The sequence below is a fragment of the Cadophora gregata genome, assembly GCF_030347475.1.
Source record: "Cadophora gregata isolate MNR1 chromosome Unknown scaffold_14, whole genome shotgun sequence".
In the NCBI taxonomy this organism is placed as follows: domain Eukaryota; kingdom Fungi; phylum Ascomycota; class Leotiomycetes; order Helotiales; family Ploettnerulaceae; genus Cadophora; species Cadophora gregata.
The window spans coordinates 937320-959738 of record NW_026695937.1 but is presented as its reverse complement, the minus strand read 5'-3'; the positions used below and the strand labels follow the sequence as shown (position 1 = coordinate 959738).

Genomic DNA, 22419 nt, shown 5'->3' with positions numbered 1-22419 from the left:
ATAGGGAAGATCGCATTACAGCGGTCATTCTCACAGACCCAATGATTCCAATGCTTCTGACAACTGCAGCAGCCACAGACAGAACAGACAAAGCCTTGTTTGAATTTTTTAAGAACGGATTCTGTGACTGGAGTACCAGCTGTGGAATCAGGCAAGTATGGGGCAACAGCGAGTGGTATCTTGCCCGTAAATTGGGAACCAGCGTTGAGAAATGCCTGACTGTAGTGATATTCTCTGGCGTCAATCGTGATTCCATCCCTCTTGAAGTAGGAATTGCACTGAGGACTCATGCAAAGCCACTCTTCTTGGTAGATTCGGTCAGTGCTCTTATGGCAGGAAAGACAGACTTGACTCGGGGCAACCGAAAAAGGAAGAGAGGTGTGGATGGATCCCTTGACTGAGAATCATGGCTAGGTAATTGTATCGACTCTCTGGAGAAAAACATCCAGCAGCAGGTATCGGACTTGTCATATCACATAGCTGTGATATGATCGTGACCCAAAACATTGAAGTTGTAATGAAGCTTGACTGGACAGTTTGTATTCTTCTTGCCTGTCACCCGAAGTCAGCTTTGTGCAATTTCGACCGGAGGGTGGGAAGTACAAACCAACAATCACTAAGAGAGTCTGCAACCTTTCCAGACAATTGTGGAAAGCAGTGTCGTTTCGACCCTCAATGGCATGATCTCTGGCGCGCTGGACATCGCCATTTTCATTCTTAGCCTTGCCGCCTCCACTGATCCATAATTAGTAATGCAGTCAAGTATCTGGACCGAGGTAACCTACAGAGTAGTGATGATGATATCGTTGTCAAAAACATCCTTGGGAGAGACACCAGCATCGATGTACAGACCGTACGCGATTTTGTTATTTTGATAGACACTAGCTTCATGGGCTCTGTAGTGATGAAGTGTCTCGCAAAGTTGCTAGCGCTGTTCTGCCCAGACTTCTGGCTCTCCAAAGGACTCTGGCTTGTCTTGTGGGTTGCTTGTTGACTCGAGGTTTGCAGAGGATGATTGTTGAATCTCGAATTCTGAAAATTTGGCCTTCTTCACCTCTGGTTGACTGGTATTTGACTCTGAGGCAGATCGCTTACGACATGGCTGGGCATCAAAAACATCGTTGCTAAGTTGCGTGGCGTCAGGTCGAGCAGAATCGACTTGAGTAGTATCAGTTTGAAGCATATGAGACTGGATTGTGTCACCTTCACGAGTACCAGACTGAGGTGGTTGGGAGAGAATCTAAGCAAATGTTAAAACTCGAAATCCAAGACTTCAAAAGCGAACAGCCAGAAATTACCTGTTGAATTTGGAGACCACCTCGCTGCGAGACAGGAAGCTAAAGAACAAGACGGGTTGGACCAATTGGGAGAGGTCGAAGTGCTGGAGGGTGAACGTAAGAGGGGGGTAAAGGAGTGTAAGGCTTTGGCAGAGGCAGCTGAAGTTTCAGATGGATGGGGCCCATGGCGAAGACCAAAGCTGAGGTGAGGTAATTCGAGGTATAACAATCTTGTGAAAAGGAATACCTCGAAAGGATACAGAAAGTATGTATTAGTGAACGTAGTTGAATTAAGGTAAGGTGTGACGAAGAAGATTGAAGAAAGAAGTGATGATGTAGAAAGAAAGGCAGTGCTGAACAAACGAAGAAGCTTCGAAAAGGACGAGGCACGGAGGAGAATATATACACGTGGAAGACCTCGAAAAGACGCTAGTACGTTGAGAGTGCTGGCCTCATTCGAAGCAGTCTACGAATGGCGAAAGAGAGACGTGAAAGGAGTTGCTAGAGGCCGAATGAATTCTAGATCAGGCAGGAAGAGGGGTGAGAAGAGGAAGAGGACATGGATGTGAATGCTCTTTTTCATATTCACTCTCGTGGGGAACGCGAGTTCGGAGCTGTTCGTGTCTGAACATTCTGTCAAGGGACTCGGTATTTGCATGCATTGGACTTTTAGACGCGTTTGAATGGAAATACACACAGCATGCCGAAAGAGCCATTTCGGAGACACGGTAAGGAAGTAGGTATTTCTGTATATGTCATTAGCATTGTGAGACATTGGCTATCAACGATTGTTTGTTTTGGTGGGGTTGTATTTGGGAGTCTTCAAGAGAAAGGGCATCTTGAAGTGTGAGGGCGAAGCCTCTTACAACACTAAGAAGAATACCTCGGGCCAATTCTGAGGTTGAGAGATTCATCAACTTGATTTGCTTCAGAAAGTAACACGTCTCTTGAGGACGAGAACCTAGAATTTACATCAATGAAGTCAAAGAACGTAGGAATTTTTTTGAAGCATCTTTTAATAGAATGGTTCGTTGATTTCTTGGGCAGGTTCTCTGTTGACTCGAGGTGAAGTAAACTCTTGGCTACATATAGTTCAACCAAAAATATCCGGTGGCTTCTTTCAAAAGGAGTAGCGCTACCGCAGAGTCTTCTCCATGTACGTAGATAATTTAAAAGCTGTTAGGATTTCTTGGACATTCGAATTTCATGCAGTAAGTCATTGCTTAAGATGCTCCTCCAGTCGGTCCCAGGTGAAAGGCGCTTCTACATGAACAAGTAAGACGCGTCTTTTTAAGTAGAGTACAATGCTGTGGACACTTCTCCACCTAACTTGAAAAGAAGAAGAATTTAAGGTCGGAATAGACTGCTGAAATTCAATCTCGCCTTGAGAGTGTGAAGAATCTGAATCCGTCTCCAATGAAGTATGCTCCTGATCTCTGCCAGAAAACATGAATGTGTCTTTGTAAAAGACAAGAATATATGAACATGAAATATCAGCTATTCCAGAGGCTTCATGGAGTGCCCTCGGGAGCAACGTTCAGCTTAATGCTCAAGGTTCCCAGTTCCTCCCAAGCTCGTCAACATGGGTATACTTTCCTAGGCCTGAGTCCAGTATATATGCATAGGTCTGAGTTGAACGGAATGCAGGACACCTCTGTTAAGATAAGAGAGACATGAAATTATTCGAGAATTGTAATAGAGGAATGGCCCGCCAATTTCCAGTGTGAATGTTAGGAGTGGTCATGCCAGAGACTTGCCGCCGACTCAACGTCTTCGGTCTTCCTGCCTTCTTACAACTGAACTGGATGGCCAGGAACTCCAAGTGTAAATTCATGATTAGACTTCTTTCGTGACGCTCAACGGAGCTCTTGCAACTGGTATTCTTTTCCAGCAGAATCCACTTGCTTGCAACATCAGAGGGTATGGTGAAGCCAGTCTTGCTCAGGAGACTTTGTGGTTAAGAGTGTTAGGGTCCACATGTACGACTTCCATTGGCAGCGACAAAATGAAGAAAAAGAAGCCAAAACAAAAGCGTCTAAAATCCAACGTTCTCTTGACGCGTTCTAGATATTTTTCCATGAGCCCTTCACGGCGTGTATAATAGTTGTCGTTAGTGGCGGGAAAGTTGAGCAGTCCGTGCGGGTGTGAGAAGACGATGACGATACTGTAAGGTATGCTGGAGCTCATCCCTGCAAGAGCTTCACAGCAGCCAAGAGCTCCGAATCCCCACTAAATTCCATTCCAAAAAACAATTGAGAAGCAGGAGCTTGAGCTTGAGCTTCAGACAAACATCTCCTTCATCGAGCAGACCAAAAGAAAAGGATTCCAAAATATGAAGGGTCTCCCTCCAACCCTATTGTGGCGGACAATGATCCAGGCCGAGGAGCCGAATCCTGGCTCCTGTTGTCTCCAAAGTCCGAAGAGCTGCCCCTGCTTCTACATAACATCCATCAGCGAGACGTCAAATCTCACTCTTACGACAAACGATACGGGCGTAAATGACCGCAGAAGAGCAGCATGGGCACAAGAAACTGAACTGTCAGTGAGAGATCAGCAGTGCGCTGGAAAATTCCGTTAATCCGGAGCTACCAAACCTTCTCGAGCTTGCACGAACGGGAGCACGACACGAGAGCAGGTCTCAAGCTTCCCCTCCCAGCATTGAGCTGATGGTGGACAAGCCAGCATTGATATCGATGCTTGCCCAGAGAAGATTGATTGCCCTCATATCATCACCGTTCCTCTCCATATTCTATGCATCTAATGCATCTACAAATCTCTCAATTCTGCTGAGTGGTTCTGTGAAAAGGATATGTGCCGCCTGGTTTCATCTGTCGTCCTCCAAAAATTCCCAGTGTTCGAATGTTGACCTCGGTTTCGGCCCAGCTCACACGTCGGCCGCAGTTCAAAGCGGATCTGACCCCGCAACTTTGGGAAACCGGGGGTACTGTACCAAGGACCTAAAGGACGAGGCGCTGCTTCCAAGTTGTCTGAAGTCTGAAGCTCTTCATTTCTCCTCCTGTGGCCGTTTTACTCTCCTACATATCATCAGCTTCGGAAGAAGAATCCAAGATCGCGTGCCTCCATCGCTGTTGAGCTTTACAAGCCATTGAAAGCAGGAACGAACAGACTTTGAGCTACCCCTGCAGGATTACCTCGAATCGCCCCGACCCGACTGTGCAGCTCCACTCCAGATTAATAACTCGTCTTCACCATGGTCTTCACACCACCCTCTTGGGTGCCCAAACTCCCCGATGGTAAGCCCTAAACACGCTTTCTACAGTCTTAACTAATCTGCGACATCTGCGACTGCACCTATGAGTTAGCAAAGAAGAATGGCTAAGTCAACCCCTCACAGTCCCCGACACGGTCCCCATCAGCCAGTTCATGCTAGACGACTCCTACGGCCGCTGCCCTCTCAAGAAATCGAGAAATCCGTTCACATGTGGCCTCTCAGGGAAGACATATACGGCGTCGGAGATGGTGGGTAGGGTCGATCAGCTGGCGAGGGCTTTGGCAAAGGAATTTGGATGGCAGGTGAACAAGGGGACGGAGTGGGATAAAGTCGTGGGAATCTTTGCTCTGAATACTGTATGTTTGCCTCTGAGAAAATATGGATTGACAGAAGGGGAGATGCTGACTGCTGCAGGTTGATTCTATGACTTTAGCATATGCTATTCACAGACTTAATGGCATTGCGACTCCAGCAAACGCAGCATACTCTACCTCAGAGTTGGAGTTCCAGCTGAAGTCCTCTGGGGCAAAGGCTCTTTTCACAGTAAGTCAGTCCCATAGTACAGGACAAAATATCAGACGCTAATTTCTCGAAAGTGTATACCCCTCCTCGAAACCTCTCTCCAAGCAGCCAAAGCTGTCGGCATCCCAAAAGAGCGAATTTATATTCTAGAATTACCAAAGGAGCTGTCAGGAGATAAACAGCTTCCTTTCAAGACTGCATCGCAATTGATTGAAGCTGGTAGCAAGCTTCCTGCGCTTGAAGAGTTGAAGTGGGAGAAGGGACAAGGTGCCCGACAAACAGCATATCTTTGTTACTCCAGTGGAACGTCTGGGTTGCCTGTTAGTGTGGTGGTGTTGCTGGTGATAACAACAAATGGCTGACTGGTTTGCAGAAAGGTGTTATGATCAGCCATCGCAACGTTATATCAAATGTTCTGCAGATTGGATTGTTCGAAAAGCCCGTCAGAGACAAAAGGCCTGAGAATGAGAGAACTGAAGTTGGGTTGGGACTTTTGCCGCTCAGCCATATTTATGGTTTGGTTGTGATTGCTCAAGCCAGTACTTATCGCGGAGATGGAGTGATCATTCTCCCAAAGTTTGAGCTTCAATCGTTCTTGAAGGCTATTCAAACTCATAAGATCACAACTTTGTACTTGGTAAGGTCTAAATGCAAGTTTGTAGAGAACTTCCAGCTAATGGTCCAGGTTCCTCCGATCATTATCCAATTGGCAAAGAACCAGCAGGTTGTCTCCAAATATGACCTCAGTAGTGTCCAAGCAATCTTTACTGGAGCAGCACCACTCGGTGCTGAAACCGCAGAAGACTTGCAAAAGATCTATCCGTCATGGAAAATCAGACAAGGCTATGGTAGGTTTTCTCAACGTATCAAGCCGGTCAAATGTTAATAGAATTCCAGGTCTCACAGAAACTTGCACGGTAGTATGCTCCAGTTCTGAAAACGATATATTCTTCGGAACAAGTGGCTCGCTTCTTCCAGGATACAAGGCCAAGATCATGTCCATCGAAGGTGTTGAGATTACAGGATATGAACAACCAGGAGAGCTAGTCGTTCAATCCCCATCTGTGGTGCTCGGCTACCTGAACAACGACAAGGCCAACCAGGAAACTTTCATCGATGATACCGATGGTCTTGGAAGATGGATGCGCACAGGTGATGAAGCAGTGATTCGCAAGTCTCCGGCTGGGACTGAACATATTGCTATTGTGGATCGTATTAAGGAGCTTATCAAGGTCAAGGCATGTTTAATTCTTACTTACTCTCAATGCAATCTCATCTGACTTTTTCTAGGGTCTTCAAGTCGCTCCCGCCGAACTCGAAGCGCACATCCTTACGCACCCCTCCGTTGCTGATTGTGCCGTCATCCCCGTTCCCGACGACGCAGCAGGCGAAGTGCCGAAAGCCTTCGTCGTCAAGTCTTCATCCGTTGGCCTCGAAGACAACGACCGTATGATCGCCAGAGACATTCAGAAACACGTCGAGGAACATAAAGCAAGGCATAAGTGGTTAAAGGGTGGCGTGGAGTTCTTGGATGTGGTGCCGAAGAGTCCCAGTGGGAAGATTTTGAGAAGGTTGTTGAGGGATAAAGAGAAGGAGGCAAGGAGGGCGAAGGGTGCGAAATTGTAGATTCCGGTGCGGAGTTGGGAGGACAGCTGGATGGTGTTATGTGTAGATGGTTTTTAGATCATTGAGATGTGTAAACATCTCGGTTGGAATTTGATATCGAGATTACCAGCGTTAATCTTTCTTTGTGGTGCCGCAGTGTATTTTGGATTTTTGAAGATTGAGAAAAAGGAGGAGGACAGCCTTCACAGGAGCTTGGAAGATTTACACTGGTAGAAGAGCAGATGGTATCACCAATGCACGATGTATCTCTTCACTCCAGTGCAGCTTCTAAACCATATTTCTATTTCTTCGCGTATTTACTCGAGCAACACCAACATGGAATTTACTACTCCGAGTCCGAACTCCTTACTTCCCGTCGTTAAGGTAGGAGGTACTCAGCCCATCTCGTCAGAATCGCGGGGTCAAATAAGGCTGCGTGAAAAGTGGGCCATTCTGTCATCGGGGCAAAATACCCCTCCGAACTTTTTCTTGGGCTCGCTCAAACTCGATTTCAAATCAACAACCAACAAGACTCATTTCTCCCAACTCTCCCGCCGCATTTAAACCCTCCAACCCCCTCACAATCCCTCCCTATTTTCACAAATTCAATTTCACCGTAAGAAAGAAATTACAACCAGTTACAATGTCGTCCTCAAAAGACCTCCAAGACCCCCATAGCGGGGAGAGTGAAGAGGCAGCCATGCTCGACATCGACGAAGCGGCAGAAGAAATTGTTGATTCCGACGGCGACGCGGCGATGGACTCCGGTTCTGAAGATGGTGACGAAGACGAACAAGGCGACGACGACATCATGCAAGAAATCCAACTGCAGAACGACTCCTCCGCACACTTCGACAAGCACCCCGATAGCATCTTTACCATCGCACAGCACCCCACAAACCCCTCTATCGTCGCAACGGGTGGCAGCGAAGGCGAAGATCTGGGAGGAATAGGATATATATTTGACTGCACACCAGAAGCTGCGCCTGTTCTGCCAGCTAGCTACCAATCTGCGCCGAACGAGCGCGTGGAGAGGAAATCTCTCGAGCCGATTTTCAAGCTGGAAGGACATACGGATTCGATCAACGCGCTGGCATTCACATTACCAAAAGGCGAATTCCTATTCTCCGGTGGTCTAGACGGGAAGTTACGGGGATATGTCTCCAATACAACAGGCTCAAAATGGAAATTCATCGCAGAGGTCCAAGAAGTCGAAGAGATAAACTGGATGTCCGCATGTCCCAACCCCTCCTCGCCCAACACCATCGCCCTCGGCGCAAACGACGGCTCCGTATGGGTCTACACTGTCGACCCCAAGAACAAGGACGCACCATTGGTAATCGTACAAAGCTATTTCCTCCACACCGGCTCCTGTACCGCAGGCTCTTGGTCCGCAGACGGCAAACTCCTCGCCACAGTCAGCGAAGACGAGAGTCTTTACGTCTGGGACGTTTTCGGTGAAGCAGCTGGCGCAGGACTCACCCAGGGCGAAGGAAGCGCCTACGTCGTCGGCCTCACTTCTCTCGACCAGCGCTTCGCCGTCGAAGGCGGTCTCTTCAGCGTCGCTATCTCGCCCGCAGGAAATTTCGTCGTCGTAGGTGGCGCGGGAGGAAACATCAAAGTCATTGGTCTCCCTCGTCTGAGTTCCGATACGCCAAATCCAGCTGCGAAAATATCGCGTGGGAAAGCGGTTTCTGGAAAGGTTAATGCGTCGGCTGGGCAGTCGGGGCAAATATTGGCGGATCTGAAGGCACAGGGTGATGGGATCGAGACGCTGGCTTTTGCACCGCCGCCGTTGACGTTGTTAGCTGCGGGGAGTGTGGATGGGAGTATTGCGCTCTTTGACTCGGCGCATAGGTGGGCGGTGCGCAGGCATATCAAGGAGGCGCATGAGGAGTATAGTGTTGTGAAGGTGGATTTCGTGAAGAATGCTAGCAGTGGCGGCTGGCTGTTGACGAGTTCCGGCATGGATGGAGTGGTGAGGAGGTGGGATACTAGAGGTGGAACTGGGATGGCGAACTCGGGTTTCGTGAGGGAGTGGAAGGGACATCGGGGAGAAGGAGAGGGTGGTGGAGTATTGGGCTTTGTGCAAGGGGATGGAAGTAGGATTATTACGGCGGGAGATGATGGTGTTGCGCTGGTGTTTGAGGCGCCATTGAATTAGAGGTTTTGGACTTTGTCATATGGGATGTCCAGTTGAGACGACGTCTGGGTAGATAATTGCTGCATTGTAGGAGTTGGAAGAAAATAGCAAAGCTAGACTCGTTAATTTTCAGTGCAATAGCGTTCAAACCCAAACTCTCTGATCCGAAATCGAATCTACTCTGATGCTGTAAATGAATCCACCTAACATGCCTATCGTATCTACAATATCAATATTTACCTCGCCTAATATCTATCTAGCGAAATCGGGCCCCGTCTGAAACTTTGACAAATATCATCACCTGGCGGCGTCATCCGTGTGAATATCCGTGTGAATATATGCCTCGCTTGATTTATCATTAAGAAGTGAAGTATTGGAACATTATCTAGAGATCATGTCATTTGCAAGCTAGTTCTTCACAACTTATACTAGCATTTGCGTGGTAATTTTGGTGAAGGAAGAGTCATGATGATAGTATAATACTTCTTAACGTCCAGCAAGAGTAGGCTAATAGACCTCCCTCCTAAGCCTCCCGAAAAGCATAGGGACGTGCTAAGCAAGAGAAATATACAAAGTGTAACGAATACAGAGTTTCGTAGTCCCAGGTCTCTTATCCCACGGTATTTCAGCTTCCTTGTATACTTCTTATAGTATACAACTAGTCTCTTGAAAGCATTTCCTATCGGAAGACGACCTCGTTTGTAACGCTAGTTGCTAACAGTTGCAACAATCTATCCTCTTTCTCTGAAGATTAGAGCTTTGTTCCTAGTATATAGGAATAGGGTAGGTATTTAGAGCTTTCGCACAAAACCCTAATAGCCTCAAATAGTATCAAAAGGACCTCTAGCTAGGTCCCAAGCTAAGGTATCCAAACCGTTTTCCCCTTATTTAGCTAAACAAGCAAGGCGTACACACACAAACCCTGAAAACCCTGAAAACCCTGAAAACCCTGAAAACCTTGCCTCAAGGAATTCCCCTCAGTCTAGCTCTGCCTACCTCGCGATATCCTTTAGAAAGTCACTACCCTTTCCTTCAGATATATCCCCTTTGCTCCTCGATTACTTGAGGATTTTCTCGTAGCGAAAGGCTATTATCAGAGGAAGTAATCTACCAGAGTGCTTGAGGTTTCGAGGGAAGGAGGAAGGGGCGCGTCGAGCCGTGGAATTCGTAGAAGAGATTTAAGAAAAGTATGCAGCGAGCGTCAATTCAACTGTCGTGATTCAGTCTTAGTCCTCAAGAGAGATTTCCAAGAAACACCGCGTGGAGGTAGGTGCTAAATCTTCGTCTCTCCCGAAGGAAGAGTCATCAAGGGAGTGAGTGCTGTTTTGATCGGGTTAAGCGAGGTGGAGGAGTTTCTAGAACCTACTTATTGTATTCTTAGATTGGCTATTTAGAAGTATGAGGGTTTTTGGCATTAGCTCCTACATCTGAGAAGTAATCTGATATCTCGCAGGGTGTATGTGGAGCTTGTTGTGGAGTACGCACTCGTCAAGTTCTGGCTACTGGTATCGTGTGCCTGTAGATAAACAAAAGGAGCGCATCATTGTACGAACTACGCCCATGGTATATTGAAGATGGATCACTTTTGTCCTTGGGTCAGAAGAAAGCCGAGAATCTTACTTTGAGAGCTTCACTAAGCCCGTACTCAGTTTCGTTGCTGTATCATGGTATATGTTTCGCTTCATTCTAGCTTTCATGCTCTTCGCCATTCTAAGACGTGGATTACGGATTGAGGAGTCATGGATCCACATAAGAGATAGATTGCAAGGCAAGTTCAGTCTACTTGCTTTCTATCTAATGTTACATCTAGAAACTTCCCTCATGTCGGAGCGTTTCCCAGCTCTCGCATTCTCGGTTTCGAGGGCATACCACCCGAGTAAGCTGCCTCGTTCTAGGCAGCTTCAGAGAAATAAACCAAATTCTCATCTCTTTACAGTGACCGCTCCACGACATACTCTCGCTGATGAAGCTGTCATGGTCATGCTGATTTACACACCGAGTATCATGAGTTCGGCGTATTTCGTGCCCATCTTACACACGAAGCCACCAGGCTGACTACAGCCTCATCAGCACGACAAAGCCTCACTCTTCGACGCTATAGGCAGCGAGATTCCCAGCCTTATGATACTCGTACTACTATTCGATGCACGACATGAAGTTAGTTTCCAGCTGAATTTGATGATGCCGCAGGAGGAGCCATATATCCTCACACGACTCGGTCACCTCGAACTAGAGAGTCGTTGCACAGAGCCTTGCGAAGATCCTCGAGAACATGAAGTCCCATGAACAAACCTGTACTGTACTTCTGACAGGGCATTTGACACGAGGAAGTGCAGAAAGAGTCAGACTGGAGTTTGCCTTCTTTCTACAGGTAGTCATTCGACATGAGAGAATTCGATTGCCGTTCACCTATCTCCTATCGCTTCCTCGGCAACAGCGATGTCATGATTTCTGCACCTCTGACTATTTCGCCGTGGAGACTTGTTCATTTCATATGACCGAGAGATTTCCCAGCACGAATGAAACATGTCCTGTACAATGCATGATTTTGGCTGTTCGGCTATCACGAGGAGATATACACTAGTTGCCTCACCAAAATTCCCTCGTGCAGTTGCTTATTCGACGCCCCATCATGCGAGTCGATCTGATTAACGAGTAATCTTGATCATCAGTACACCACCAAACTTGAACTGGAGATCCAATAATGTTCCTTTGTGATGAAAATCGTGGGGACGAGGAAAGAAGCAATCGTTTCATCTGATCGCGACACTAAAAGCAAATACTTGATCATATGTTTCAAAATCTGTTACGATACATACTCCTCAAATATTACGAGAAGTGATTAGCATACAGATACGTCTTTGATAAAGTCACCGATATATCAGGCACAGAGTTGATAACGGGCAGATAAAGCCAATGGACTGGCTCCAAAGCTGGATATGCAGCCTATCTGTGTGGCGCTGGAAGAGGAAGGCGACCCCACGCAGTCGCTTCATAATCTTGAACTTGATGATTCCAAGAAGCTCTACTTACGAGCAAGATGGATGACGATAGACTCCCTCATATAACCGACCTGTAAAATGCATTTTGAGGCCTACTTAGCGTCTTTGCCTCGATTTGCCTCGTTCCCTATCCAGAGTAGATAATCTTGCCATTTGGGGGCCGTGTGAAATTCGGTGAATTTTGAAAGTTAATGTCAAAAATGATGAAGCGGGCTTGCATGGCCCACCACCACTGAATGGACTCGATCAATCACACTTCTGAACCTGTGAATACTGAGTTGATAGACTTCCACGTAGACTCCAGTAAGCATGGTATCTGAAGCCACAATACATGGGCGTGATCTTCCAAGTGACGAAGCTTCTTGTGAGAGGCATTCACAGCCTTGCACAGTGCCCTGCTCCTACCCCGCCATGTATCCAGACTCTAGAATCTATGGAAGAACACCGAAGTCAACTAATGCGTCTGAACGCCCCAAAACTCGCCTATCTTCGACACTTTCGGATTGGATTGACTATTGCACGGTTACTGTGCATATTCTCAATATTTTGCCTTCAAGTTCATAGCCAAAGATTGATAAGCACGCTCAAGGCAAGCAAGGCATACACTGGCAAAAACATCATGTGCTTAGAAACGAGAGACAACAACTCCCGTGAGACAACACGACTGCAGCCTCGTGTCTGTGACCGCCCGAGAGCAGCCGTCTCGCCTAAGGTAGGGGGCTTCGGCTCCAGGACTGGGTTTCGAGGTGTCAATGCGCAAGGGAATTTGACTCGTCGAGATGCTGTCTTGGAATGCATCAATCTGGTTGCCTTGTTGCAATGGAGTTTCCAATTGGACCAAAAGCTAATAACGCATCAGAAATACCTTAGGCAAATGAGATGGATCGGGCGACGACATTCCCGTTCTTTGTTTACTCCTCGCTTTGGTAACAGCTGTTGTCTGTGCCTTCCCGCCGCCCGGATCAACAATTTCCAGGATGTAGAATTTTGCGTGCCGGTGCCTGTTTCTGAAAGGGACGGACCGCTCTTTAGAGTCAGGGGAAGTTTTACTCGGTGTCCAGAATGGGGATCGATTAGGAGAAGGCTTGAGCGGGAGAATTTTCATGTGGAACTAGAGGGGTGCTACTTGCGAAGTCATTGTGAACTAAGCCAAACAAGCTTTTTTTCGATGGAACTTCAATCTGGAGATCGCTTCATTGCAACTGTAGACTTATCATTTCTATCTCATATCTCACGTAAAAACAAAGTTCTAGATCTGCATGGTGGGTCCGGAGGCTGGATCCGGAGGCTGAGCCAAGAATCGAGTCGAGGGCTTTGTTGTTTTTGAGACTCGTCAGAGAGCGGTGTGAGCGGTGAGCTTGCAAACCTCACAAAATTTCTGATAGAAAAATATATTATCGGTATTATGCATAAGTTCCAGATGCCTCGCTGCAGAGCTCCTCAATACTGCCTTACATCTGCGTCAATGCTTCTTGATTTGTATCCAACGCATTATGTGCAGCCAACGTGATATGCACAGTCTAAATAATATACTTATGTACTGACAACATCTGCAAGTTGAATGGTGGGAGAGATATATGGCTTGATGCTTGAACGGACCTGGGTGCATTGCTCGAAAGCATAGGCAAATCCTATGAGAGATTCTTCGCTCCACATGGCACCTATGAAGGAGATCCCGAATCTAGAAAATGTTAGAAGACGTTTAATTTGGGGCACGATTTAGATGGATGCAAACTCACGGAATGTTTGGTCCAACCTGGACAAGGTCCCAGTATCGCGATTTCACTACTGTAGTGTTTGCCGGGTATGAACCTAGCGGTACTGTGACAACAGGCAAACCCGCTCTTGCTGGAGGGCCAGATGCAAAGTCTGTCGGCAAGATTAATGCATCGAGATTGTACTTGTCCAGTGCGCCCAAGACTCCACCCTCTGCTCCATAGTAATAACTAGCTTGGTACGCTTGCCAGAACTGGTAGTCTGAGTTATTGTATCCCAACGACAAAGCATCGTCCCAAATAGCAGTGTCTCTAGTTGGGTATGACTCTAGCTGGAAACTTTGTGTGAAGTTCCGGATATCGGCTAAGCTCGTCACGTTGTTTGGATTGGTTTCAAGCTGAGCCAAGTAGGCTGCAAGATCACTGATGAAGTCTGCTTCCAGCACCAGAGTTTCGTTGTCATCTCTGAGATAGCCTTCCCAAGCTGGATAGTCTGCATTTTCGACAATCGTAGCACCTGCTTTTTCTATCACTTTGACAGCAGCATTGAATGCCGATATCATCGGGAGACTGCTGTTATCTTGATATGAAGCGATGACCTTTCTTGGCACTCCGATTCGAGCTCCTCGAAGACTGGAGAAGTTCAAAGACTTGGTATAGTCTGGAGGAGTATCCCATGGCTGAGCAAGTGTGTAGTTGTCGGATGCATCTTTGCCAGCGATGATTGAAAGGATGTACGCCGCATCAGAAACGCTTCGAGCCATTGGACCTGTACACTGTTAAAAATTGTACTCCCGATCCAGAAAGAAGACCCAGGCTGTGTCATAATAAAAGTTTCTCGCTTACCAACTGTATCTTGATGAGAAGAAATTGGAATAACCAGCGATCTGGAAGTCAGTCCAACCGATGGCTTGATCCCAACCAAGTTATTGACACTGGATGGACTCAAGATACTTCCATCGGTCTCTGTTCCCAAAGATGCCCATGCGAGTCCAATTGAAGTTCCGACACCACTTCCAGACGAACTTCCACTTGGGTCTCCGTTTGGAAAATATGCAGAAGTGGTTTGGTTTCCATACGCCGACCAACCACTGGAACTATTCGAGCTCCGGAAATTAGCCCATTGGCTGAGGTTACTCTTTCCAAGCAGGATCACACCAGCTGCGCGTAACTTGGCAGCAACAGTGGCATCACGGGGAACCTTGGCTCCAAGCAAAGCATATGAGCCAGCTGTGTTGTTCATCTGGTCATGTGTCGCGATGTTATTCTTGATTAGCATTGGGATACCATGCAAAGCGCTCCTGATTGTTCCATTGGCTCTCTCTGCATCGAGGCTTTCGGCAATGGAGAGAACATCTGGGTTGAGTTCAATCACAGCTTGCAAAATATCATCAACTTCTTGAATACGTAGAAGGTATGCCTGATAACGTCAGTACGAGCCCAAAGAAAAGTCTTCAATCAGCTTGCCTTTGTCAGGTCGACACTCGTCCAGGCACCGCTCTCCAATCCGGCGATGAGCTCCTCAGCTCCGACATCGATGAGATCTGGATAAGAAGGAGATTGAGCTGTATTTTGTAAGCATACGAATTCTGTAAATGACTCAGATTGCACTCACTGTGAAGTCTTGGAGCTGACCATCCCACCTTACTGAGACACAGCAGAGCGATCACAACAAGCAATTTGAAAGACATGGCAGTCCAATTGTACAAATTAACAACCGCAAGCTCTTCTACCCTCAGCACATATGAGTCCTCCCTACCTAGAAAACTTTCCTTCTCAGACTGAGGTGCAATGTCCGCACCGGAGGTGGTCGGCTTTATATTGTTCCTGGCATCTTCAACGAGCTTCCTCATCCAGTTTGGTATGCCCTGGACGATCTCCATCACCAACCTAGGCAAATCAAAGATAAGCTACCGAGCTCTTCGAATGAAGTAGCAGAGGTACCTTGCTTGTCATCAATTTTCCCCTTGTTACCAATAATAATGACGACATATAAATTGCGGCAGAGGAGCTTGCCCCTGGTGCCGGTAGGAGATGCGGGGTTGAAAGCCAATCAATCCTGGATAGCTTCATTCATGCCGACTGCTATCGACAACCATCTTGATAACAATAACGTGGAAACGACAAGCAAAGCTGCAAGGTAGAGATGCAAGCGAGATGTTGGCGGTCTTGGTAATTATTCTGAGAGGAATAAAGTAACTGATCTCGGCATGTATATATTACCGGCATAAGCTGCCGACAAGATGGGAAGGTGGATGGAATGGATTATTGTTCCTGGAGGAACCCTCCGAGTGATAGAAACAATCGCTATAGAATATGGTTGGAGGAGATAATGAGAATGTCTGAGTATTGAGGTGGGAACTGTGCGAAGTGATAATGGATGGATGATGAGGTTGAGCGAAGCCGTCAATTCTGGAAACGCCACAACATATGTCAGAGTGGAGCCGCGACATGCCCCGCAAAGAGTCCACAACCTCATCAATAATTTTTCTTGCGGAAATTGAGGATCGAAGGAAACTTTCAGGAAGCAGATATCTGACATCGTTTTGTTGGATTGATATTCTATCCATAGTAATCTTAATTGTCGTAAGAAAACCCCAGACTTTATATTCGCGCTGCCCCAAGAATGCGTATCCTCTCTCGCCAGCTGCAGTGAAGAAATTAAGAGAGAATGAGCAAGAACTTAGAAAAGTAGAAACCACAGGGGAAAATCCGTTCAAGGAAGAGACACATAAGGTCCAATCTTATGTTAACCATGTTTTTATTCTCGAAATCAAAAATATCGCGATACTACTGCCGAGTAGGCATGTGTGGGGTCAGTTCTCCCTCGTAGTAGCCACATCCAGAATTGAGATACACGAGCAGCAGCACCAGGTGACATTAGACATATAAATTGAATGTTCAGCTGAAAGCTGTAGATATGTATGAAATCCTGGTGTTGACTCGATGCGCTCGCTTGAGCTTCAGCTGTGTTGGGTTCACAGCCACCGCCTGGCACCCTATCGGTTCGACTTTTAAATGGCCGTTTAAGGCCGTGCAGAACACTGAAGTCAACGTTTTGAGGGAACATTTATACAACGCACAATGATTCAAGATATTATCAGTCTTGGCAATTCTTTGAAAAACAGCTCTTTATTATCCCCTGACCTTTTTATTGATTATTTTATTAGGCTGTGGCGGCTAGAAATACCATTTTCTCCTGATTTAGGTGTCGTGCCTCAAACGGCCACTTAAAAGTCGGATCGATAGGCACCCACTAGAGCCTGCTTTCGAGAACCTCGCTTAGCACATCAACAACGCTGAAACGTCCACTTCCAATATCGACAGAAAAAGTTGCAGAGTTGGATGATTGGCCTCGTTTGTGTTCTGAGTATTGAATTTATCAAGTGATAATAGAGGATTCTTGTTCAAAAGCAGACTTGCAGAATTTCGAATCCCCATTGGCTCGCCCTTGTCCACACATCCAACCAGATGTCTGCACGTTACACTGCATGGAGTTTCACTAGGCTGTTCATAATAGGTCGTCATGTGGTAATACCCGCATCTATCACCGAAACAAGTAGCAGAATTCGAGCTGCTTGGTCTGGTTGCCTACTCGCTAGCTTTGTGCAATGTCATTTCTTGGTGTGACTGACGTCGGAATAGAGTTGCAAACGATGAACACTAAAACCATTAATTCCCACTGATGTCTCAAGACCAATCTGTGACGAGTGATCCAAAGTGCAATACGCCAAATTTCTACCAGATGAAGGACAAGAGAATACCAGAAAATGTGAGTGCGGGTACCAGCAGCATCCAGATCGAGATCTAGATCGATCTAGAATAAACGTCTCATACATAACATGCGATGTCCCGAATATTTCCTATGTGATAGTCGCTACATATTTGATATGCATCAAATGATTGCACCGGGGCCCCGGATCTATGCCATGTGACCACGGCATCTGCACGGGACCACGATAGGAAATAGAATCCATCTTCTGCGTTTTCTGCAGCAAAGTTACAAGCCACTCTGCAATCCGGGTATCAAATGGTTCTTCATCATACGCCAAATAAGGATTCTCTGCGAGGTCCAGGGAATCGCCTATTGAACAATACCTATCCCCGATTTGTCTCGTCCAATGTGGTAGTACAGAGGGAGCTGTGCGACATGTTCCAATCACTGGCGAAAATTATGTTTAAGAAAATGAATTCCGCCTCCCCGGCCATCGGGTGGCTGTAAACAATGATCCGCAGTAGGGAATCAACTTTATACTGTAACGTGCGTCCCTCGGCCCTCGGACCGGTGCAGGGACTTTGACAGGACTTTTCATCATGATTGAGTGGTACCGGACATTGTACGCCAAGAAATCTGGGGCTACACTGATGCGGCCGGGGCGGTACCGTCCCATCGAACCGCTGTCATGAGGCTTTTCGCAATGCATGAGTGGACGTCTTAGCCTCACGGAACTCCTCATCCGGACCTTCACGATTCTGGCTCTTGAAAAGCTTCGACAATGAGTATGAGGTATTTTCAAATTCTGAGAACTCACCATGGCATCATATCCATCATCTGAACAGTTTCTGTAACTTCTCACATCAGCTTCTCCTTCGGTCCGAAGCTGAGAGCGACTGACTGATGATATGAAAACTCATCAACCACATCGCAGCACGAATTCAGCCGCGTCTTTGTCGGTCCAGTGAAGATAATGTAACACCCAACCTGGTGTGCTGTTCGGGGGCATCAGGTAGCAATGCTGTAAGGCGAATAGTCCACATGCATCACATAGCCTTGGGTCACTAGGTATGGAGTTGATGCTTGTGCTATTGTGAAGATGAGGTTCGTTGTCGCAGTTTCCCTCTCGGCGAGGAGCAATAAGCTTAAGGCGGAGACACTCCCGTACCATGATGTTGTGGCGGGTTTGAACAAAACAGTCAGTGTGACTGGGGCGTTTTCCTGACCGGTTAGGGTCCAGTGAAACGTGCACAGAGTCCACAGGTACAGTGAACACGGGCGTTCTATCAATGCGAGGCTGTCTCGGAGAAGAACGCTTTCCAGTGCTTCGAAGAGCAGGTTAGAGGCAGCACGTCTGATTGACCATTGATTTGCTTCAAAAAGCCGTATATGGCTGTAATGTTGCTCATGAGCGTATGTTGTATGGCATACCGCAATTCTTACTGCCGTACCTTTTCCTTTCTGTAGGCGGACATCCAATGCATGTCGTGCTACCAGTGCTCTTGGTAACCATTGAGGAGTGCTATCTGCCTGTTGTACCAGCGTGGCCTGCATCTGGAAGACGGATTGGATGCCGATCTTCATCTCCTGCACCTCATGGAGCAGATTATTGGACGTCTGAGGACGCTGCTTTATACTGAATTATAATGGACTGTATACTTTCGACATGAGTTCGGCATGGTTCAAAAGACTGAAGAATTCTTAGGCATCTTCTAGATGAAGGAAGCGCAGACAAAACAGCCTGCTGTAGTACAATATCCAGAATATTGCATGAACTACTTTACTGCATGATGCACTCTGATTTTGACTTCCTAAATCGTCTCCCTCGCTTGTTTTTCCCAACTGCACTGTCACAATATCGTCGCGGACGCCCCTCCGGGAAAACCCGGAGAGAATGAGCCTCGTAAATTCAAGTGGCAAGCAGCTTGCCACATCTTATGTGAAGATGCATAGCACATGCATGGTACTCATCTTGAAGCGATGAGAGGTTGAAGACTCCACGTCGTTGCTCATCGCATCTGCATCATGGGTCACAATCACCAAACTAGGACACAACTTGAACAAAAGAAGATCTTCGATGAGCAATGTATGAGATAGATGCAGCCTCACCATTCAAAGGATTAACACCCGTTTAGATGTACTTTATGCCTGAAACTGGCACGCGTCGATACAGAATACCTCGGTGAGGCGAGTTGCACCAAACAGACAACCATTTTGCCCCTGAACGAAAACTCACTCGAGAACAAACATAACGGAGCTCATCGAGGCTTCCTTGAAGCATCCTTGGTGTCACAGGCAACACGCTTCTGAATTTCTGCCAACCTCGGGGAATATCTCACCAGACATAGTCACTTTATCCACGTTTCAAGGTTCTTGTGGCTGCGTACTCTTCAACATGACAGCACCGCCTCATGTTTGAAATGGCTCATGATGCGTTCTTCATGTCTGTCGTGCGGGAAAGAACCAAGCATTTCATTCCCGTCCCAGGTCACTCGGCCCCGACCTGACCAGTATCAGGGAACCTCAATCCAAAACGCAACGCTGCCGCCTGGCATCAACAAGGACCGCTGATGCCCAATGCTCGTCCTGCTGTGGCATTTCGTTAGGTATTCAACATCCACAGACATCGCCTCGTCGTCGCCCAATACGCCCAGACCTCTTCATACGGAAACTTGTTTCCAATAGACGCAAGACTCGTATCGAGGCAACCGAGTATCATGTCTCCAACCTGATGGAATCTTCTCACCGCTTGGTCGAGGAGTACTCGGTGAGATGAGCTAATCTTAGAGTCGCTGTGCTTCACATGGAAAAGCAATTTCGCCCTCAGACAGCCACGCGATACTGTCCCAGCGAATGCAAAACGCAAGATGTGCAGGCAACAGGCTCGGACCATAAACTAATCAAGGTTAGATGATGCTTTCTCGCACGAGGCAATAGCGCTACTGCAACAAGCAAAAGCTCTGTATGGATATGAGTGCCCTGGGGATGTGTCTTGAGTGGCTGGAGCTTCTCATGTTCCACGAAGGCGGCTCGAAGCGGTGGGTAGCAGATATTGGAGATGAATCATCGAGGTTTGAGGGTGTTGAGAGGTCGTAGTTACGAATGGTAGATGCCTGGATGGCAAAACTCAGACACTGATTTGGTAGTTGATGTGACCAGTATGCACAGGGGATGGAGACCGCAGGGACCAGTCTGGGAAGGTCCATAGGGACTCGGCGTTATCAGTGGATATGGTGAATAGATCATCGGCCATAGGGCCCTTAGCATATAGAGGCGTGACTGGTGAAGAGTCACTGTATCCCAGTATGTCGAGTTGATAGGAGAGCTGGTAGCCAATGTGGAGCTGAGGTCTCGCCGGCGAGCGACGAAGAGGAGGACGCTTGACAAATTAGTAATGAAGATAATATCAAGAAAATTGAGCCACAGAAAGCATACGAATATACAACACAAAAATCAGTGAACCAAGCACAAAGGGGCGAAAAGAAGCTGGAAGAAGGTATTGATCAGCTACTGTTTTGATTCCTGCCTTGATTACAAGGTGGCAGTGCTCACGGCTAGGTCCGCGGAATCTTCGCCACGCATAACAGCCACAGTTTGTCTTGGTAATCTCCAATGTAAAATAAAATGAAATTCAAGCAGCAACAACAAGTACAAAAACGAGGATGCATCTTCTTATACCTGCCCAGCTGAGAATCTCATACTTGCTTCACTTGACGTTGAGGCGTTGCTGAAAACAAACAATTTCCCCTGAGGTCGTGGGGGGCGGAGCCTCTGATTGGCTCGTTAGGGAAAGCTGAGATATGCATAAAACTCTTCACCTGATGGTGTGCATTATTTTTGCCACTTGATTGTTCTGTGCACCAAATCAAGCTTCTAGAACACTTTTGGGCCTTCTTCAAACGAAAAAGCAATGCTTCCAGCGGCTTTGTCTTGTTTAATGACTAAAGATCCATCGGCGAGTTTTCTGCTGAGCCGAAGACATGCTTAGCCGACAGGGTGGGATTCAATATTGCCGATACGAAGAGAGACTTCGCGCCGCGCATCCGAAGGAAGGTGTAGGATTGTAAGGCAAACAGACTAAGTATGTAAGATACCCAATTCCGTAATCAAGTGCGTGTAAGTGAATTCACTCCAAAGCCAGAATGGAGGGCTGGTCAGCTGGAGCTGCTGCATTCGGTTTCGTGCCATATCTTTCATTTCAGGACGGGTATTACCGCATCACGGGAAAGTAGCCTACCTCACTGGTGCAGACATCTAGGCTCTTTGCTTGAGCTTAATAGCGAAACGGAACGAGGAGGAGACTGTTGGCAGCTCAAGTCCACAGGTTTTCTTTTCGTGGAGAGCCTGTCATGCTTGTACCCGTCATGATCATATCTCCAAATCAAGTAGACGAGGTCTTCCTCACTAGCCAATGGACTGGAGGAGAGAAATGTTCAAAACTTGGGAATAGCTATTGATATAAAACAAGGCGAATTGCATGCCTAATGGGAATTTGGTATCGTAAATGATGAGGTGAGATGTGTAGGTCGGTAAAGGTCAGCATCCCCGCAGCTCGCACTTTTGCTTCCATAGAATCTGGAGAAAGTGGGAAGTGATCATATGAAAGTCTGCCTTGCAGCTTATAATCCAGCAATTGATCAAGACCATCGGTGAGGGAGCTTGCAGATAGGCTTGCAACAAACAGATCAGGAATTAAAAGAATGTGATAGGTGATGAACGTTTCTCTCCCGCACAGGATTCATATATGAAACGGTACCTGGTTATCGCATGCGCGTCATATGCTGGAGTAATATCAGCTCAGAAGAGCTTAATTCCCGTTGATAAGTTCGGCATTCGGACAAAACGTATCTTCCTTGTTCACGAAAGACGAGATATCCATCGCACAGCCCGTGATGAAAACGTGGGAAACTTCTCCTTCCACAGCCTCCAAGCCTAAATTTTGCAAGGAATACTTCTGTGTATTTCGATCAATCACTTGGAGAAAAGTTTAGTGGCTTGGAAATAATTGCAGATAAAATTAGCGATGAAAACATGACTGTTCCATACCGTGGAGCCAGTCTTGACGTCCAGGAAATAAACTTCGCGCGAGCATCGTGACCAGCACAGCCACCAGATACGTATGTCCAGCACTTCAGGGGACCTCGAACAAGAACTTGATGCTCAAATCACTCTGGCGCTGCGTCGAAAACCAAGACATATCGAAACGCG

General features: G+C 47.0%; 5 protein-coding genes across 6 annotated transcripts; 3 read left to right on the top strand and 2 right to left on the bottom strand.

The window, feature by feature from the left end:
* Nucleotides 1–472: 472 nt before the first annotated feature.
* Nucleotides 473–1463, bottom strand: ONS95_004385 (uncharacterized protein; the record flags this gene model as incomplete). Its single annotated transcript, XM_058497746.1, has 6 exons — nucleotides 473–552; nucleotides 608–735; nucleotides 786–896; nucleotides 966–1240; nucleotides 1299–1337; nucleotides 1395–1463. 6 exons carry the CDS (start codon nucleotides 1461–1463, stop codon nucleotides 473–475), a joined length of 702 nt encoding a protein of 233 aa, XP_058352474.1.
* A 1713-nt stretch (nucleotides 1464–3176) lies between these two features.
* ONS95_004384 (uncharacterized protein) lies at nucleotides 3177–6918 on the top strand. 2 transcript variants are annotated; one of them, XM_058497744.1, is made up of 7 exons: nucleotides 3177–4531; nucleotides 4633–4865; nucleotides 4924–5052; nucleotides 5106–5351; nucleotides 5405–5668; nucleotides 5717–5879; nucleotides 5929–6918. In XM_058497744.1, the coding sequence occupies exons 1-7, from the start codon at nucleotides 4489–4491 to the stop codon at nucleotides 6309–6311; spliced, it is 1461 nt and encodes a 486-aa protein (XP_058352472.1). In that variant the 5' UTR covers nucleotides 3177–4488; the 3' UTR covers nucleotides 6312–6918. The 2 variants fall into 2 exon arrangements, with proteins under 2 accessions (XP_058352472.1, XP_058352473.1); XM_058497745.1 differs by having other exon boundaries at nucleotides 3177–4865; nucleotides 5929–6269; nucleotides 6322–6918.
* Nucleotides 6919–7279: 361 nt separating this feature from the next.
* On the top strand, nucleotides 7280–8800 carry ONS95_004383 (uncharacterized protein; the record flags this gene model as incomplete). The annotated part of the gene is made up of 1 exon (XM_058497743.1): nucleotides 7280–8800. The coding sequence occupies one exon, from the start codon at nucleotides 7280–7282 to the stop codon at nucleotides 8798–8800; it is 1521 nt and encodes a 506-aa protein (XP_058352471.1).
* Nucleotides 8801–10450: 1650 nt separating this feature from the next.
* On the top strand, nucleotides 10451–10834 carry ONS95_004382 (uncharacterized protein; the record flags this gene model as incomplete). The annotated part of the gene is made up of 1 exon (XM_058497742.1): nucleotides 10451–10834. One exon carries the CDS (start codon nucleotides 10451–10453, stop codon nucleotides 10832–10834), a length of 384 nt encoding a protein of 127 aa, XP_058352470.1.
* A 2124-nt stretch (nucleotides 10835–12958) lies between these two features.
* ONS95_004381 (uncharacterized protein) lies at nucleotides 12959–15955 on the bottom strand. The gene is made up of 5 exons (XM_058497741.1): nucleotides 15112–15955; nucleotides 14964–15061; nucleotides 14343–14916; nucleotides 13521–14265; nucleotides 12959–13462 (listed from the first exon to the last, which is right to left on the bottom strand). Exons 1-5 carry the CDS (start codon nucleotides 15377–15379, stop codon nucleotides 13315–13317), a joined length of 1833 nt encoding a protein of 610 aa, XP_058352469.1. The 5' UTR covers nucleotides 15380–15955; the 3' UTR covers nucleotides 12959–13314.
* Between the last annotated feature and the right edge of the window lie 6464 nt (nucleotides 15956–22419).